Here is a 20,843-nt window from a genome sequence, read left to right on the forward strand (position 1 = left end):
GGTTGTGCCTGAAATTTGTTTTGCACAATAACATTTCAAGCTCTGAAACCCTTTTAAGGGAGCAGAGCAACAAAGCACATACATATATTAATAAATTTGTAGCTAAGGGTGGTGTTACTAAATGTGAATAAGGGCATGTATTATCAGGGAGAACAAGACTGCAAAAGGAAGAAGTAACTCAAGAGGTAAAAGGAGGAAGCATTTTTAATATTCTCCTTTCTCCTACATTTTCCTTGATATTTGACTTGCATGTCAATGCAAAATTGGCAAAAGTCCAGTCTGATGTCCTTGCACAGCCACAACCAAGGGCAGAGGTTGTTTTCCTTAACCCAACCTGCCAGCAAATCTGCCTACAAGTCCTTCCCAAATTTGCTGAATCCGTGACTATCCTCTGAGACTGTTAACACTGTCCACTAGTGCTGCACATTGTGGAGACCTCTGGCCCCTGGCAGCTGGACTTAATCCACTGCCACCCACTTCTTTTCTCCAGCTCAATGAACAGAACTGATGTGGTGACAACTAACAGCTGCTACCAAGCTGGGCCAGATTGGTAGCTTACAGCTTTCTTGACCTCCTCTCTTGGCAGTGTCCTGCTGTACTCTCAATTAATGCATTCATATTTTCTGTACCATTTGAAGGAGAGCAGGGAGTGGGGGCTCAGCTGTGGACAGCTGCAGTGGGAGGCAGAAGGCAGTGAGGAGTCATCTCCTGTTTTACTGCTTTTGCCATTTCCAGACATCAAACTTGACCACCACTGTGGTTCTTATGCACCCCATCTCCAAGAAATATTTAATAATTTTAATTTTCTATAGATATATAGATATACATGGAAAAGTTAACCGTGCCCCATGGAAGAAACCCCTCTACTGCCCTGCTGGATCAGTGAGTTTCTGCAGAGCTCATGGCACCCAAAACACACAACCGAGCTGTGGTGATAGGTAAATAGCAGCCTTTGACTCACTTGGTCAGAGCTTTTCCATTTCTGACAATTATTGTGGTGTGTTTTAAATGAAATAGATTTAAACTAATAATGAGGAAACAGAGTAATGGTGCTGCTGCCTTCTATTCAGGCTGTTTCCTGCCTCCCCCTGTTACTATACACCACAGACTGAATGGAAAGCAAGTGCTGTGTTTTGGAGAGTGCATGACAATTTTCAGCACCCTGCTGTTGCTGCAGCCTCTATAACATAACCCATGACAATCTCCTGAGGCATATCATCACCTTCTGACACCTTAATTTGGAAAGCTGCAAATCAAAGGTAACTATTTTTACCTCCCCTTCTCCTCCCAGACCTTGCAATGCTATGTGCAGTTCTGTGCAACAGTAAGCATCATCGCATTTAACTTGCACACGGAGAAAACTCTGCAATACGACCCGCTGACACACTTCAAGCCTTTTATTCTTCACTGTCTTGCAGCTCATTTACAAAAGAAATGCACTCAAAGCAAAAGGTTACTGCTCCTCCTGTGCACTCCTTCTGTGACTGCAGCGCTACAAAGACCACATAAGATGTCATTTTTCTGCATATTTCCTTTGTATATATATTAGCAAGCTACGAACAAAAAGGAAGCGAGAACCAAAGAAATCCTGTCTCCATTTTCAGCACTACCTCACATTCCTATTTCCTCCACCTCTGAAGAACCTGTCATACACACTTTTTTTTTTTTAATACTGTGATTGCAGTCTACCTCTGCCATTTATACATGCCATAAAGCCTCCTGATCCTTAACAGGCTTATTCACATACCAATGATGTGATCCTAATAATGCCAGGTAATTCCCACTATGTACTGCAAGCACTCCTCATTTAAACAGTGGGACAGCATGCAGCTGTCTCCTGAATAAAGCTGATTTGGACATTGCTGTACCAGGACACATCTGTGGCACTCAGCACTGCTAGTTACAATGGTGAAGTTACCCAGAACCAGGCTCAAATTGAGCTCTTTACAAAAAGCATGTAAATAACATTGGAAATATTAAGGTACTCTGTCTCTACCAGAGAGGCAACAAACTAGAGGTCATCTTTGCTAGCGATGTTACTTACAGGAATCCTAGGGTGTGGGGTGAAGAAGGCTGTCTGGAACAGAAAGAGGAGTGTTAAAAGCATCATCATCTATTTTCCTGGAAATGCAATAACTTACATACTCTCCTTGTCATTATAGATTATACATTGAATGTATCCATTAGTAGGTTTATAAATGAGCAATGCATTATAACATCTGGCTGCTTGGAAAAAAGCCCACAAGTATCAGATATTTCCTAGAAGATTTGAAATATGAACATAAACTCAAAACTGCCCTATATGTCCCACCCCTATGAAAAGCCAAACAATCTTTAACCTTGAGCTATTAGCAAGCTCCCCTCACTTTTCCACTTGGAGCCATCTTCAGTATTATTAAGCTTTCTGACTCCATGACTGTGCTTGGTAATTTTTCTCTCTACTTTGTACCACCTATAAGACATGTAAGACAACATAGGTGGTTGTCTCGTAACGTGATCATCCTGAAGGACTGACCCCAAAAATAAGGATCTCATTTAGTAGAGAGAGGCAGTATTTATCATCAAAACTGATAAAATCAGGAGAAAAAAAAATAGTCCTTGATGAAATGAGAACATGTCAAAATTGTTGTCTATTTTTACAGCTGAGATAGAAATTACCTCTCCCTACAAACACAGAAAGCTTGAGTGGTCAGTCATATCTTTATACCTAGCCTTGTGGTACTACATTTATAAGACTTTTCCAAACCTTTGACCAAGACACACTCTTCCCACAAGACCCCCTTTGTCACAGAGTAAAGAGACCCAACTGATGGCAGGGAAGAAGTTATAATACCTCCTCCATTGCTGCATGAAGGCTTGTAGACATTGGATTTTCACCAACAGATGTTTATTCAAATTCTCTCCATAATCTGTGAATGTGGCAGCTGTAATCAGCTGTGGCAAGCAAAGCTGAAATGTGAGTGTTTGCCATTTTATGGAGGATCTGTGGCTGGGATCAGCCCTTCTGTTGCAATGAGAGGCCCATTCCTAGTGCTTGCTCCAAGCTGCTTACTCAAATTTTGCTAGAGGGTAATGTGGTGATTTTCTATTTACTTTCAGTGGTTGCTGGTTTAAATTGCCCATAGCTACCTTTGTTGTAATTATGCTCAGGCTTCCAAAAGACATTGTGCAGGCTCATTAAAAAAAAAAAAGATTTTTGTTTGTTTGTTTGTTTAATATCTCTTATTAATACAAAAGGTACGTGTAATCAGATATGATTTGTTTGGGTGTGGGCTGGATGCAGTACTGAACCCAAGTATCTAGGTACAAGCTGTGGGATGAGAAGATCTTCCTGGGCTTTCAGCACAGGATAGCACTGTACACAACAAAGGCTCTGGGAGGTTACAGCATCATTGAAGCTGAATCCTTCACCCCATAAGCTACTGTCAGTGAGAAGTGGAGTCCTCTGCTCTTCCTGGGAAAAGGCGAATTGTTCACCACAAGACAAGTTGTTGTTCACTGGCATCTGTTCTGGTATCCCATCTACTGGGAGATTCCAGGTGGGAAAATCTAGCTCACCCTAGAAAATCTGTGCAAACATACTCCCCATCTTCACCCATGACCTTCGTCATCAGCTCCTACAGCTGCTAAATATGTCGCAAATTTAAAATAAATGCTACCACAAAACAAGGACATAGGAAAGAGCTGTTTCCAAAGAGGCAGAGGAGTGCACAACCTCCTGAAAATATAAAAGACCAAATGTGCCTTAATAGTGCTTCTCTCAAGCTAAGGGAGTTAATCTGAGAGTAAATGGGTCCTAATGTTTCTGCAAAGAAGTACAGATCTTGAAAAGCTTTGTTACTGAGGCATTTGTGTGGAAGAAGTGTAATGATGCCCAGAACATTGCTTGCAGCACAAAATATAACCTTACTTACTGTTCCAGGTAAGCCTGGTGGGCCAGGGGAACCTGTGTCACCCTAGGGAGAGAAAAAGAAGAATATAACTAAGGATATAAAAATCTGTGCAAATAAAATGCAGCTTTACCATCAAGAAGATGCAACATTACAGATGAAACGTAGCCTAATGACAATCTGTCAGTTCAGAGACACTGAAAATCCCAGAGTCCCTGAGTTCAGCCTTGTCTCATGGATGGAATTTACCCTGCTGCTCTGGCCAGAATTTCTGCTATCCTAATTTTGTTGCACACAAGATGCTCACTTTGTTGTCTTTATCACCTTGCAGTGAATTTCTAACATTACTCCGTCCCCCGTAGGAGTGATATAGAGCTTAACTTACATTTTAGGTTAAAGATGATCAGAATTCTTGATTGGAAAGTGTGTTTTAGCTAAAACTGTTATGTGAGGTAAAGTTGCACACTCACCTCAACCACACTAGAATCACCGCCGTAGCTGGTTGGGGACCACACACTGCTCCCACCCCGGTGCCTGGGAGTGGAAGACCCCACTGGTTCCAGTTGCTGGCATTGAGCCCCTCCCAGTCACTCCAGTAGCTGGCACCACAGGCCAGGGGCACCCACAGCCCTGGTCTGACTCCAGTAGCTGGCACGTGGTTCATTCATAACAATCTTTTCCTACCTATCTACCCCCTCATTTTTCCTCCAGTTCCTCCTTCCTCTGTACATCCCCCAATGGGACTGCAGAGCTCTGCAGTTCCTGCACCATCCCAGTCTCATGACCCCTCCCCAAACCCTGAGGATCTATCAGCTGGGAAGTCCAGGTTGACTTATCTGGAAGTGGCACCTGTAGTTTGATAGCCCACCAATTAGTGGCTTACTTTTTCTCCTCTTTCACCTTTCAGTCCCGGGAGACCATCTTTTCCTTTTTCTCCCTAAACGTAGAAAAAGGAAAGCAGGAAATTTGATTGTATCAGTCTCATTTTACAGTTTCAGTTGATCTTACCTGTCATCCAAGATGCAGTGCAAACAATTGAAAGGGTAACATTTTTCAGATGGCTTCACAAAATCCACACTATTTTCAAAAACCAACCACTGGTGATTAAGTTCATGGAAAGGAAAGCACTAATCCTAAATCAACTTGCATGTGGAAGGTCCTATTGACTGATGCAGTTTTAAAACACAGATTTTTTTCCATTCGAAAAAGACAAGAAGCAGAACCAACTTAAGACTCAGAGAGAACAACGGTGCTACTAGTTTTCTTATGTTGAAAGACTTGAGTCATCCATTCACTGCTGCCTACATCTCTACTTTACCCAGGAAACTTGGTGTCCTGAATGGAAGACCCTTAACAAGGATGATGTGAATATTCCTCAAAGTGCATAAACAAACATATTTAGCCTGTATTCACATAAAAGCTAGGTGACCTACCTTTCTATGATTTCATGTAGACAGAGAATATATTCTATATTCTACACTGTACAGTGTATATAATACAGCAAATCAACGAGCAAATCTTGAGTCGATTTTAGATCTTTCTTGCTTACATTCAAGCACACAGTCAGCTATCAGGACTAATGGCCTCACTGACGTGGCTAAATTTACTACCAGGTCCCTGATCCAACTATTTTTCAGTGCGTAGATGTCTCTGAAGGTCTAGAACTAGCTGGGGGAAGCATCAAACATCAGGACTTGGGTGGAAGTTAGGCCATCAGAAAATAATCCAACCGTCTGGAACCTACTCCAGAGCTCAGTGACAAGAGGAATTTGGCATTTTAGTTGTTATCATCATTTTTCTAATGTTTTTAAATCATGCCGGTATTTCTGAAAATGCCTAAGGAGTACTGTACCTCTTCCACTGCCTCGCAAGCACTATGACTTCAGTCAAAACCTTCTGTGCTCAGGATAGATCCTGTTCTTTAGCACCTCCACTGCAGTCAGTAGTGGTCACGAGGCAGTGAAGTACCACATTGGAAGGGGTACTTGGTGGTCTTGCTAGATGCCACCACAGCAAACCCACCAAGAGAGAATATTATCTAGGCACACTTGAGGCACCGAAGTGTCCACCTGGCACCAAATGGACAAATAAAATCAAGTTATGGCTCGAAGTTACTCACCTGGTCTCCTTTTTCTCCTCTCAGTCCAGGCAAGCCCCGAGGACCAGGAAGACCTGCCTCACCCTGAAAGTCAGAGAAAGTAGTAGATGAAATCTAGGAACATTCCTCAAGAATGCCTTCTACTAAAAACAAACGAACAAAAAACATTATTAGTCTCAAAATCTCAAGCATCATTAAGAATGAAAGGGAAGAATGGCAGGCTAAACTCTTCACTTGCTCATTCATGTCATCTAAAAATACATCAAGGCTGGCTCTCAGGGCAGATTAATCCAGCTAGCCCTTAGGCTGGGAAGGATGAAACCTTGATTTAGCTGTCTATCTCAATGCATGACTGATATTAATCTGAATTGTTCAGCACTCATAGTGAGTGCACAGTTACTTCTTGATACCTAGTCACACCACAACACATATGGGGCTGTACTGAACTTTTTTTTTGCCCTGGAATCATTATACGTGTGTCTTGATGGGAGAAAACAGCATCTTGTTCAATTACAACATATATTTTTTCTTGCAAAATTGTTACTTAAAACAGCAACTGAGATCTCTCTTTTTTTGCCTTTACACAGTTAACTGAGACCATGAAATTTAAAGCAAGTTTTCTTCACGCTGTTTTGTAGCAGCACCAAGCAAATAAATAACAGCAGCTAAGAAAATATTTTTTTTATATATATATTTTTAATATTTTAATCATCTTGGGTAGTCTGGTAGTGCAAACACAATACTCTAGTAATCTGAACAGTACAGATGTTACCTAATGAACAGGTCTAGAATTGTCTTGATGCACTATTTCACATTTGAATTTGTTTCTGTCTGAGCCTCACCTTTGACTTTCTGCTTTATAATGCCTGCTGTTGGAGTAATTGTAATCTCTGTGTCATGTGGTTTGTTCTAAATATATCAAGTATTCTTAAACTTAGCTACAAGTTGACCCAGTTTGTCATCTGAAAATAATCACAGGGTTTGTTATTTATAACTATCCTGCTACATGTATTTGTACTTCAATATGTAAAAGAATCTCAGTGATGGACAGAACCCAATTGCACTAAGCATTGTAGGAACATGAATTTATAACTGGTAATCCCCTCTTTAAAGAGATTATCTCTTTATCAGAAGAGTCCAAACATTATTGTGATATAGGTGCAATGAGTCTGCAGAAGGACTCACAGGAGGAAAAAGATATTTTGCTGACTGAGCAGAACTGGGAACATCAGGACGATGTTTGGAGCATTTTGAAAGATGGTGACATTTGGAGATGAGATGGAGTGGTGTTTTTTGAGAGCCACTGTGGGATCCTGGCTGATGAGGAGATACCAGAGATCATGAGAAGGACTAACAAACAGCCTAATATTAAAGAGACGAAAAAGAGAGTATTTAGAAGAAAAATAAAGGCATGTGGTGTAAATATTGTCTCTAGAAAGCTACTGAAGCAAAATGTCAATGAGCTTGTATGAGCTCAAAGACAGGAAGGTATTAAGAAATAGTCAATGTGGATCTGCTAAAAACTAATCATGTTAAATCCATCCAGTTCCCTCCCTTGACAGGATAACTAAGCAGGCAAGAAGGAAGCATTTGTGTGATGTATCTTGACATTAGTAAGACGTCTGACACAGGCCAACGTAACGTTCTCATTAGCAAACTACAGAAAAACAGAGTAGAAGAAGGCTCTCTGGAGGGTGGTGTACAACTGATTAAACAATTACATTCACACACCTGTAACTGGCTGCTGCCTTTCAAATTCAGAGAAAGATGAAGTGAAGTCCTCTAAGGGCTTGCACTATTTAATAGTGACAGAAACATTTTTATAATGTATGGAGAACACGATACTGTGGAGAGAGAGGTGTTTTGGGAAGGGGGATTAAAATTCAAAACAGCCTTGACAAATAAGGAAAAATGGCAATTAGCTCCTCAAAGAGAATAGGCAAGGAGAGACTGTCACAGCTTATGGAAAGCTGCTATATGAAATTCCTCATGGACACCTTCTTCTGCTACTCCTTCTAGTCCAGTTGATGGTACAGATAGTGTGTGATCTGTTTTACTGCAAAAGACAACATGGGAGCAGAGGTCATGACCATTCTCCCCTTTCATCTTTATAGCAGACAATTGGACTGAGACCGGTAGGAGAGAAGACTGAAGCTCTGAGACTCTTCTATTACTGGCTTATACTCTATAACTCAGTATCCAAAGATGTATGCCAAAGATTTAAGACTGATACAGGTATCTCTTTCTCCAGATTTTCATGCTGCAGGTGAAAAGCTGGTGTGCAGACGATGACATTAACATCTCTGGTTAGTGGTCCTGATTGGGCTCCAGGCAGCTTTAGGAAATCCCAGGATGGTTCCCTTGTTCCTCTCTGAGCTCAACAGATGTCTGCTGAAACCTAAATCCCAGTGCATAAAGACGAAGATAACTGTGTAATTTCTAACAGTCAGCTGGGGTTATGTGCTAACAAGCATTTATGATCTAGAAATGACTGCATGACCCCTTGCATCTCATAGCTACAAAAAGTTCACCATCATCCAGAACTGCCACTAGCACGGTGGGTTTATGTGCAATGTGAAGGAAAAACAATAACTTTTATGCCACTCTGCCTTCCTTTTCTTCCTTATCCACCTGCAACAAGAAGACTGAATTTTCTGAGATACAGATAAACCTGGATTTAGTATATTTGCTCTGGAATGTCCACATTACTTTGATCAACCATGAGTCTCATCCATTCACTTGCTGACTTGCACTTTTCTTTTTATTGGCAGATGGCTTTACATCGCTCTGAAGTTGCTGCTAGCATAATTTTTTCTGCTCACCTGTTCACCAGCTTGGCCACGGCTCCCTGGGTCACCCTGAAAAACACAAAAACACAACTTTAACAGTGTAAGGACAAGACCCTGTTGCAAGAATGCTTTCTCATTGGTAAATTGTACCCTCTATTGTCCTGGCACATGTTCTTCTACCTACTTTCAGAAAGGCACTGAAACTGCCTTCTTGATGTCTTAGGATCCCAGACCACAGGGATCCAATGCAAGGGACAGATGAGATCTTCCTACACATGTAGACTTGAGAGAGGAGCATCAGATGTGGTTTGGTAACTTGGAACACCATGAACAGTAAGAGGCACTGAGCCATAACTTCTTACCCTGTTATCCATCAAACTTTAGAGGAACATTACCCTCCTGACTTCAGCACAAGGCCTTCCAAAATCACGCCTTGGCTGACTCTGGCTACAGCAAACTATTCAATAAAATTACTTACCTTGGGGCCAGCTTTTCCAGGAAAGCCTTCTTCACCCTTTTCCCCTTGTTCTCCCTGCAGGGAATACGAGATGTTAATATTCAAACTCCTCTGGTAGTGGAACATGTCTGCAGGCAACAGTGAGGAATATTTTGACTCAAAGCCCCAGTATCAGCCTGAGGATGTAAATGGAGCCACATGGGAGTATCTTTCCAGGAAAGTTTTACCATTCTAGCACTATTTGCAGGCACATCTGCAGCACCAATAAATCTACCGGGATATCTCTGGAATAACACAAAGTCAACTGGTATTATATTAAAGATTTCCAGAGTAAATTTGCTGGAAAACAAAATCTCCATTCACTTTCTTTAAGTTGTATGTGGTAAAAAAGTCTACATTATTTCTGTTAAGAAAAACAGATAATTGTGGGGTTGGAGTCTTGGCCACTGGAATGTTTAGGTGAAACCTTTGAATCTGATCTTTCAGTGTAGGTGGTGTCTGCATGGAGAGTAGAGACTGGTGATCAAGAGCTGAAACGTGCTGTGTAGCTTGGAAGTGCGCTGGATACTGCAAAGGGCTGTGTATCAGTGTTAAAGAGGTATATGCAGCTTCACCAGAGGAATCAGGTGAGGTGTATTTGGCTCTGGAGATCTGTTCCCTTCCTGCTTACGCTTGCTAGCTCACTCAGGTAAGCTGCCAGGTGAGTAGGTTATGCCAGTGTTTGTGGTGTCACTTGCCTTTTGACCTGGGAGCCCAGGAAGACCATTTAATCCATCTTTGCCTGGCAAACCCTAAAAAGAAAAAATTATCAGCCCTACATGCCCGTTCTTTAAATCATTAACAGCAAGCTAAACATAAGCACACTGAAATCATCCCTCTTGCCACTGACCAAGTTTAAGAAAAAGATCAGTTTCATTCATTTTCTTCTGACTTTTTCATTCCTGTGACTCAAATTATACGAAACCTCTTTCAAGGCATATGCATGTACCTGCTCGGCCTTTTTTCAGTATCACAATTATAGTGAACGACCACTGGATGTCAGTATCGTTACAGAGAAAAAACAATATAAAAGTTTTATGAAGACTGTGGAGTCCTGAACAACTTTAAAAATTGCATTTTTACTTATCATTTTCTGTACATCTCTATTATTTACCTATAAAGATTTTCTAAAGTCTGTCTCACCTTTTAAATATTAGTAATATCTTATACAACATATAGACATAATGATTCAGCAAGATAAGAATTAAAATTACTTCTAAAATGCATTTAAATGGTGAGAGAAAAAAAAAATAAAATAAAAGTATCCCTTTTCTGAGCATCAGTCAATCTCCAAACACTGCAGGCTGTAGCTGGCACTTCTTAATACTAAGTATACCATAATTCACCTTTCTTGACATAAGAGTGAATAGAAATTGTGATGCTCTGCTAAAACTGAGATTTTTATTTCACTTCTTTGGCCTGATTCAGGAAACTCCAGGTCTGGAAGACGAATATTGTGCCAAATGCAAAATGACTTTTGAAAGTTATCATATAATGAAAATATCACAGTCCCAGTGTGCAGCTGCATCTAGTAAGCTTCTTGATCACTAAAGGCATCAGGCTAATGCCTGCATTAAAGGAGACAGTGTTGGAGCCAGCACTTAAAACCTGCAGACAACCTGCAGGAAGGGAGCAAAGACTTTAGAAGTAAAATATCTGAAGTCATGGAGAGCATGGAGGCGATGCAAACCATCCCTCCAAACTTACAGCTGGTCCCGGGGGTCCGGTTTTACCAGAAACACCAGCCTCTCCTGGCAGTCCCTGAAAAAAGAATCCAGCACACACACACAAAATCAGTATTTCTGCCCTTTACAGCCACCTCACCGGAGGCTTCTGCTTTCAATTCAAATACAATTCTCCCTTCCACAGAAGTCAGGTCCCTGCCGTGGGGAATCCTGCAGACATTGACTTTTGTGCAAGTAGCGTCAAAGTGATTCCAGTGCTTGATGCAGAGACATTGTCCTGCAGGGCCAGCTGTGGCTGTTCATCATGAAAATACAAGAGAAAACACACATTGCCAGAGGGCCTGTCTCAGTTCCCACTGAAATCCAATCACCTAAATTCTCCTGTGTTTTTTTTTTTTGTTTGTTTTGTTTTTTTTTTTTTTTTGTTTTTTTTTTTTTTGTTTTGTTTTTTTTTATTTCTTGATATAAAACAAGCAACAAAAATAAACAAATAAACAAACAAAGTTGTTTTCTTACTGGTGCTCCAGGTGGTCCAGGGGATCCAGCAATGCCTGGGGGCCCTGGAGGTCCCTGTAAGAGAAGCAAAACCCATTTATTAATCTCCCTGATAGTGGCAAAAAGCCTCAGGCCCTTCCTCTGTGCAAATGCAGCCCATTCCAAACAGCATCAGCAATGAGCTTCGTGTTTCATTAACTTGTGTCCAAAACCTGAAAGATGCCAAATTGAGCTCCCAGGGAACTGTGCTCACGAACAGAACAGGATCTCCTGCTTAAGGCACTAGTTACTGTTGTTACGAGGTGAGCTCCATCCTGGACTCCACTACAAGATACAGTGGGACCCCTTGTGGCATCCAGCCTAGTTTAATCTTGATTAAAGTTTCAAAACAAATGATTTGCTACTGCAAAAAGATCTCTGAAGTAACTAGTGAATGGCACAGACTTGTGGTGTTTCTGTTTGTTTGTTTGCTTGCTTGTTTTTGAATAAGAATCCAAGTGTATGGAGAACTGTATATTGGATCAGGTGTTTTAAAATAAATATTCCACCAATTCAGTGCTCTATGTTAACCTTTATGACAATAAAAGATTTTCACAAACTCATACTTCAATGCACACATGCAGCTGGAAATGTCCTAGAAGTCTTACTCACCTTCCTGCAAAAATTCCCTTGGGAAAATTTCATCTCAATAGCTATCCAATTTTCATAGGGATTTATTTTTGTGTACAAGGTAAATTGTTAAAAGTGAGTTCCTAGCTGAGGACTTTCTTTCTATACTTGACAAATCTTAATAGGCTGCCTGAGATACAGAGGTTTTTGTTACCTTCAGCTTCTGCTGGATGACAAGATAGGATTTATCCTGTACTTACAATGAAGCTTGTGTTCATGTGGTTTTTGTATCAGGACCTATGCAATCAGTATAAGGATGGATACATGACAGAGTTGAAACTTTAACCTTGTCTGTCTCTTTCAGACTTTCTAACACCATGATTTAAGTCATTTTCAGTTTCCAGCACAGAGGGAATTTTGATATCTGTACTTCAAAAACACATCCCAAAACAAACAAATAAACAACCAAACAAAAACATATACAACACTCTATGTAAAAAACTAAAAGTGAGCAACCAATACAAGATAGAAAATGATTAGTTAGCTTCTTTTCTGCTAGACCTGTGTTACAATTCAGTATCAATATCAAAAATCACAGCTTTTGTGATTTTTTTATTACAATATGTTTTTTATTACAGTGATTTTTTTTATTACAATGATATTACAAGTCATGGATCAATATTAGCATTTAACATGTAAGGAAAATTGTAGCTGGAGACGATAAAATGGTGATAATGAAAAAGAACAAGGCAATTTTTGTGGCATAGTTTGACAGAGAAAGCACTGGATAAGCAGTCATTTTAGAATATGCTTGTAAAAATCAGCCAGAAGAGAGCACATCATCTCACCAATAGATGGTGCTAAGCAACCAAAAAAGAGACCTGAAGATGCACTTGGTTTATACACCACCCATAATCTGCTTTCACTGCAACTCAGTCCAGTATAGACATGGAATCATTCCACCACCAACATCAGTATTTGCAGAGTGTCTCAAGTGTGAGCACAGCTCAAAAATCCACAGGAACAAATGCCTTTGGATGCCCGATGCTGCTGACATAACTTCTGGGGAACCCTGTACCTGATTCTGGGCATGGGGGTTCAGATGCCATTGCAGGAAAGGCCTGCATTTAAGGAGCTCTGGACTCATCAGGACACACCTGGATAAGCCCATCCGTGTGTGTGATCATTTAAAAGAGACTTTGACATAAAAATAAATAAATAAATAAATAACAGTCCAAAATAGCCCAGTACTAGAAAAAAATACCAGCAGAGGGCAACAGAACGGAGATCAGATGCCAGGCACCTCAAAGTCCTGTTTGGCCCTACTCTAACCCTACCAGGATGGTATTGTTGGGAGGCCTTGAATAAGGTATGGGCTCCAAGAAGTGGTTGTCATGAAGAATGTGTGCAGTGCTAGGAAAGAAGTCAAGGGTAGCTTTAGAAATACAAAAACAGACTGACTCAGCAGCCAAGTGGATTGTACATAAGCACAAAAAAAAAATTATAAAAGTGTGAAATTTACCTTTGCAAGCTTTCCTTGCCTGTTTCCTGGTTTCCTACATATTAATCTAATTTTGTTCTTTCTCTCTGCCATGACCTCATGACCTCCAAAGATCAAACACATATTCCCCATAGCCCTACAACAGGGAGCTTCTACCAAGAGGTGTGAAATTTGTCTGACACCCAGACATTTCCAGAAACAGTCATGCTTTACCTAACAGTGCAGGTTATTTTAAAAAATGGCTTATAAGAGCAAAGAACATACTTCCGTATATTTAATAGCATCATTTTTATCTTCTTCATGACCTATAAAAATTATCATTTCTTTCTGATTTTTGTGACAATGGCATCTAGTAAACAATCCATAAGGATTAATGAAACTGCCATACCACAGCAAACCTCAGCCAGGACTCAGCATCAGCCTGGTCATCCCCCATGTAGGATACACACCCTAGACAGGATCAATCTTCCCCTTAAGAAAAGTTTCACTCACATATCCATCAGCAAGCAGCCTAACTCCTGAAACATGTGGCTCCACATCCTCCTGGTCCAAACTCTTTCTCCTAGCAACTTTGGATATCCCTATTATCCAAAGAATTTCTGATTTTTCTCTTAAACTTTCCATATTCTGGAACACAGAAACTTCATTCAATCCTGAGTCTTGAAATCGAAGCACACTGATCCTTACCCATGACTACTGCTATTTTTCAGTGCCATTACTCCCTTTGAAAGCAATCAGCTGGGACATTACGCCTAAGACTGGGCTACCCAGTTAACTTCACCACATGGTGCACCAACAAAGTGAAACCCAAAAATAGATAGCTCTTCTGATAAAGACTCTCTGAGATGGATTTAGAAAGAACAATTCTATGCCTTGACTACCTGCATCCTGGGGAAGCATGCAGGATTCTGACAGCCTGATCCAGCTGACCGTGTACACCAGTACATCCACTTCTGAGTACACTTCAGAGAAAGAACTATTCTCCCAAGTATTTAGAAAGGTCCAAACTAACTGACAGCATTTATTAGTGTTAAAGAAGGAAAAAAAAAAAAAAAAAAAAAAAAAAAAGCAGCAGGAGGACAGCCAATATAGTTTAATACCAAAATCTCACACAATCTGTTTTCCTTGATTTCCTTTTCCTTTTTGATTAAAGCACCTTATTTTGCTGATAACCTTTTTCACTGAACATCTGATGAATTATACAGATGAGAGTCCCTGACCCAAATCCCAAGGCTGTCCCTTTAAAATTCCAATCCAGAAGAAAAAAATAGATGGAGTTTTTGTTTTGTTTTGTTTTTGTTTTTTGCTTTTGTTTTTCCTGACTGGTAAAGATGCCGATGTGTGCTTCCTACATGCTGAAAAAAAATGGAAGATAAAAACTTTGTTCTCCAAAACATAAGTATACAATCTCAGTTTGGAAAACAAATGCAAAACATGGCTCTTCTATGAAAATGTTTAGAAGTTATTATCAAACTGCTATTTGGAAACAAAAATATTGCAAATGTTCTTTAAAATCCAAATATCAGGATAACAGGTGTGTGTGTTAGGGTAGGGACAACTATACAGACATTGTGGTGTGGGATATTTTTCAGGCTTATGTTTTATCTAGCTCCATTCCTAAGACAATGTAATACAAGGACAGTTCTCAGGAAAGAAATCTGACACAATACTGAAGGTACAGCTGTGCCTGTTCTCCAGGAACCACTAAAGGATGCTCTCTCCTTCCAGCACATACCCTGCTGAAAGACAGGCTGGGAAAGGCCTATTAAGATTTGGGTTCTGCACTCCCTAAGGAAACTTTGAAAAGGAACAAAAGCTTTTGTGTGTGACTGCATCAGTAGGTTGTTTGCCCAAATCTATTTTCCAGGAAAAAAAAAGAATGGCTATGTTTTAAAGAAAGGTGAACAGATGTCATTCCAAGATGGAAACTGAAGTCTGATGGCTTTTCCAGATATCCGTCTCTGCAGGCAAAGCTTGCACAACCCTATTTTCTTCATATTATTCCATGCCAATGCCTAGAGCCTCTAGCACTGTGAGAAAGGCTTAGAAAAGCCCTAAATCCATGAAAAAAACAGACTGTGGTCTGGACCCTTTAGGCAGTGTGCCATCTTTATGAATGAGACAAACCTCCAGGACATCCAGGAACATCCTGTCTCCTGCCACAATGATAGTGAAATGAATGACACGGTGCTGAGTCTTCCTCCTCCAGTGCTGGGGCTTGTCTCCAGTTCAGAACCAATTATTCCCTTCACCTCTCGGGAAGTCCTCACAGACCTGACCTGTTGGCTCCATGATGACTCCCCTTTATTTCCCTTTCCTTCCCATCAGAGTTGGCTGTTGCAGCAAATTGTGTGGAGCAGTCCATGTGCCTCACCATGTCCTCTGCTACCCCAGATCTCTATTTCTCCTTTACTACATCTGAACAGTCTCTATCTGCCTCTCACATCTGCTCATCTTTTTTCACCTCTGGCATGACCACATCCAACAACACAACTCCTGTGAGTTATCTTCATTAATGCTGCAGTAGAGTACTGTTTTGCTTTCTTTGCTTGAATCCTGCCTTACAAACCAAGAAAAGATAAGAGGATATAGGAAAAGGGTACTGCTGATGATGCTGAAAACCAAAAAGCCTGAGGAGCCAACAGATCTGAACATTTCCTATGATGTATCCTGTATAGTTGGTTTCAGTGATACTGTCATAATTTATAAATGAATGAGGTCTCCAGTTGTTTCACCAGGTGGCATTATAATTGGAATACCAACATTATTTTAAAAAATAAATGTATTGAACAGAGATTCCCTGAACTGTCTTTCCAGCTCTGTAAGGGTACTGAATAAAGTTGACTTTGTACATGGCAGTCTCTGCAGGAGAATTTCTTGCTTTCAGTGCAAAGCAGTATTTGTTTAATTTCATCACTTAGTGTAAGATATGAACATGATCTCTTTTGTCCACAGATTAAGATTTATTTCCTATTTGTTTGCTTTCAGTTGTTTTACTGAGTCAGTACAGCAAATGAGAGAATAAAAAAATCTTCCTTATGGTCTCTTGTTTCAGTACTATTAGTGGTCTACAGTCTGGTGATTTTTTTTCCTTTGTTTTGTTAAAGGTATAGATCTTATTAAAGATAGCTCTGAGCAGTATCTTCCAATTTCAAGCAGCACTGGCATAGTTTAATTCAATCTGAGCTTTGCAGCTGAGGCCTGTATATTTTTCTTACATTTCGCAGTATTAACTTGCATCACAAAAAGGACATTAAGGACACCATGCATTTCGAAGGATACCATTTATTTCCTCTGAGCTACTTAAGAAAAGCTGGGCTTGATCTCACACCCTACAAATGAGTCTATACTAATTGAATCACTGCCAGCCACAGCCATAAAAGGTACAGCTTGTACTGGTCTCCCTTACAGGTCTTAGTTCTATCACCAGGTTATTTACCATAAAGCAAACCTCAATAATGGCCCAGACATATCACAAGCATAAGTTATGGAACTTTAACTTAAATTTCAGATAGTTTTGAATCATTTTGCCTTCCCACTGGTGGACAGCATGCACCTGCTCAGCTCAGGAAGCCTAGAGAGTGGCTCAGTGGAGAATTTGGAAGTAGCTGCTTCAGGAGAGTTGAATGGCTGCCTGGGCTCCACCACCAGTATTAACTGGACCTTAGTCAACTTTAACAGGAGCACAGACACATGCATCTCTGCCCTTAATTGCCAGTAACAAGAACTTGTTTATGGAGCTGAATCCCAGCCCTGGTAACACAGTGACTCAGCCCAGAGTCTGAGCCCTCAACGGGTACTGGGACATCAAATTCCCCCTTTATTGAGCCAGCAAATGCAGCCCTCACAGCTCACCTGGCGTACCATGCCTAACTGTGGATCTCCTGCCTCCTCAGAATACCCCTCATGCCTAGAAAAGCATTTGAAAAGGTGCCTCATCAACTGCCTTCAGCCCCTTCTCTGAACTCTTCCTCCCAACAACGGGACAGATGCGGTACATCAGGATCTCAGGCAACCATGCAGAAATGCACAGCCTCATTGTTTGCCGTGCTTGGTACTCATCCATCTGTTTCGACTGAAAGCACTTTGCAGAAATGCTCATTTTTCAGTCTGCATTCGAACAGCCTACTGCAATAGAAGCTTGGCCCATGATTAAGTTTCCTGCAAACAAAAATAGTACAAGTAAATAATAACAACACAAACGCATTACGAGCTCAGATGTCTGTGTCTCTGCTGCAGGAAAAACATTAATATCCAGAGGGGAAATAAACCCCAATGTGTTTAATGCCCAGGGCTTAATGGCACTGCAAGATGCAACATTTGTAAGGGTCATGAAAATAGGTGCTCCTTTTTGGGGGTGCTGACTGGATAACATGGAACAAGCAAGTACATGGACAGGCTCACCACCATGGCAGATTTAGAAGGAAAAAAATCAAAAGGACTTTTTAGATTAAAGTTTAGTTTGAGTTGGGGCATGTAAGGAGAAAGGCAAAACTGTGGCTACCCTGTTGTCACAAAACATCCCCAGGCTGGCTAAGAAATTGCCTTCTCACTGCTTCATCAGATGTGTCACTTAATTAACTCTGAAATATGAAGATGCCCAATCAAGGGTCCTCTACAGCCAGACAGACATCATCTCTGCTGCGGGTTGTCACTGGATCTGCTGACCCAGTGGGTTCTGCAGAACAGGGGGTAAGAATCTACTGGCATCCTTTTGTGGCCTTTTCTATGTGTTTCAGTAACAACACGGCTTCTTCACCCCTATCTCCATTCCTTTCTTCTGCCCACACAGCTGTCCATGGAGGCAGACAGGTCAGAAAACAAAACTATATTTAAATTTAAAATAGCAGAGGAAGGGAGGTTATTTTAGTGTCCTAAACTAATTAATGTATGAGCAAATCAAATCTGTTGGTCCTCAACACCATGAAGATGGTATGGGAACAGGTGGCCCAGACTTCCATAAATCATTTGGAAGAATCTCACTGTAACTACAGCCTAAGGAAACCACTTCTCTTCTTGGGTATTTTGGGGGCATAGAGTGATTAAGGTAAAATGGAGAGGGAAAAAAAAAAAAAAAAAAGAGAGAGAGAAATGCTGATAAAGTGCTTAGAAACCTAATGTCATAAAAACTGCTGTTAAGCTGAAAAGTAGTTTTGTCACAAGTTGAACGTAAGCACTTTCTCCAAACAGAAATATGGAAATCTGCAGTAATATACTGGGGACAGCGTGTCACTTCAGGAATAGGAATGATGTTTTTCCATCCTCACAGTTAGCTTGGAGGAAGAGTCAATTTAAGTATCCCTCAATGGGGCTAGCACTATATGCAGCTTTAATTAACATAAAATTTGAAAACTTTATTTAGCCTGTGCTGAAAGGAAAACTACTTATTGCTATGTCAGCAGTTCTCGCAGATATGTTTATGAAATTGCTAACATATGCATATATATTTTTTGTAAAGTTACAGAGAACTTGAGCTGAGCAAGTATGACATTGTTTGGATGGATAGTTAGATATATCAGAATTAATGCATGGAGACAAATCTTCCCCAAAAGCAAGGAAAATCCTCTCCCGGTGGCTACACACATAGTTCAGAAGGCGTGGGGAGACCTTTTAATATTACCCGGGGGAAAAAAAAATACTAAAATTAAATCCATTGGAAATACTGCCTTCATTCTTCTTGAAGGCTGCTGTTGAAGTATTTACAAACCAAATAGTGTACCAAATGAAAAAGTCTTAAAAATATGTAGATCAATATCGGGTGGTGTGGCAGGGCAAAGTTCCCAGCTGAACACAAGGGTCCTCACCCGCACAGGATCTGAAAACCCTGGATTGCGTCGCTGACGGCCTCTGCAGACATGGGAACTGCTCACTGCTAAACGTCTGCTGCAGAATCCATTTCTAGATCATGTTTCCTGGTTACATGGGCATAGCTTGCCAGAGGAAATAAACGAAAAATCAGCATCTGCTGTTGAGCTGTATGCTGTTTGTTGCAATACATCACCAATAGCTGTAGTAATGGAGGTTCTTCATTCATGCTCCAAACTTAACTGAGTGTTGTAACAAAATCCTGAAGTCAAAGACACTGTTTGTTAGCTTGAGAAGGGGAACAAATGAAATACTCAGTTTGCTCCTGAGTGATTAGCTTGAAGCAAATCCTGATTTGCCTGAAATCCTTCCTGCCTGAGGACATTCCCAAAGATATTTTTCTCATTACGCAGAATGACCCTAAATAGTGACTCGGGTTGACTGAATTTGGCTACAAAGTTAGCAAGAAGCCAAGCCAGAGGCAAGTGCCAGGGTTATAACAGCACAGAGCAGAATGGGTTGTTCCAAGGTAGAGACAAACCCTCCTTGACAATACATGACACACATAGCACTGTTTTGTCCTTATAAAGTTACAGATGGTGTAAGTTGGTACATTATCTTGACAAAAGCTTAAAAAAAATAGAGATAAGGGGTCATGAACTTAAAACATTCTTCACATCATCCCTCACTGGGAGAATAGACATAGTTTTAAGCCTCTGTCTGTACCTTCCCTAATAAGCCAGCTCATGACACCTTGTAACAAGTGGAAATGTGACCATCAAAGTAACAAAAAAAAACAACAAACCAAACCAAAACAAAAACTGATGTGCAAATAAAAACAAACAAACCAAAAAAAAAAAAAAAAAAAACGGCGTGCAAAGAAGTGTGCTTTCTATAAAGCAAATACCTTTTAAACTGTTTTTCCCTCAAGACTGCAGCACAGGAGATATATCTGCAACTGCCAATTCACACGGCCAACAATTAGCTCAGGCACTGTCCTAAATATTACAAAGAACATGTCATTGCTTTCCCTGTGGAATGATACCACTGTATGCAAAAGCAATGGGAAAATCACATACAAAACACCTCCTTCTGCCCTCATACAAAGATGCTGAAAAACTGTGGAAGGTAAAAGTAATTGCTGCCAGACAGGCAGACTCTTATGCACATCAGAGTAAATCTTAAAGGTGAAACACCTTCAAAGTTCCAAAGACAGTATAGATGAGAAGAGAATAAGCTCATGGAATGCTGCATTGTGGTTCCAAGGCACCTGGTGCCACAACATACATTTTCTCACATATTATGTGAAAATGAAGAAATTGCCACTTACCTGAGGGCCGATTAGACCATTGATTCCCGGGAATCCAGGTTCCCCCTTCTTACCCTATGTGTTCAGCAGAAAAGCAAATATTAGACACCAAGGAAAAAAAAATGCTACTGAGATTTTCCAAAAACTTTTACCCCCAAACTGGTAA

General features: G+C 40.6%; 1 protein-coding gene across 1 annotated transcript in view; it reads right to left on the reverse strand.

The window, feature by feature from the left end:
* Positions 1-20,843, reverse strand: part of COL22A1 (collagen type XXII alpha 1 chain) — a gene marked incomplete at its 5' end in the record, with an annotated part of 198,133 nt that overhangs the window by 49,261 nt on the left and 128,029 nt on the right. The window contains 10 exons of the mRNA XM_082755403.1: positions 2,045-2,077; positions 3,915-3,956; positions 4,774-4,827; positions 6,010-6,072; positions 8,811-8,846; positions 9,256-9,309; positions 9,972-10,025; positions 10,981-11,034; positions 11,475-11,528; positions 20,699-20,752. Of these exons, the coding sequence (XP_082611529.1) occupies positions 2,045-2,077; positions 3,915-3,956; positions 4,774-4,827; positions 6,010-6,072; positions 8,811-8,846; positions 9,256-9,309; positions 9,972-10,025; positions 10,981-11,034; positions 11,475-11,528; positions 20,699-20,752 (498 nt within the window). The remainder of the gene's footprint in view (positions 1-2,044; positions 2,078-3,914; positions 3,957-4,773; positions 4,828-6,009; positions 6,073-8,810; positions 8,847-9,255; positions 9,310-9,971; positions 10,026-10,980; positions 11,035-11,474; positions 11,529-20,698; positions 20,753-20,843) is intronic.

This window comes from Aythya marila (assembly GCF_965140915.1).
Source record: "Aythya marila genome assembly, chromosome: 2".
NCBI lineage: Eukaryota > Metazoa > Chordata > Aves > Anseriformes > Anatidae > Aythya > Aythya marila.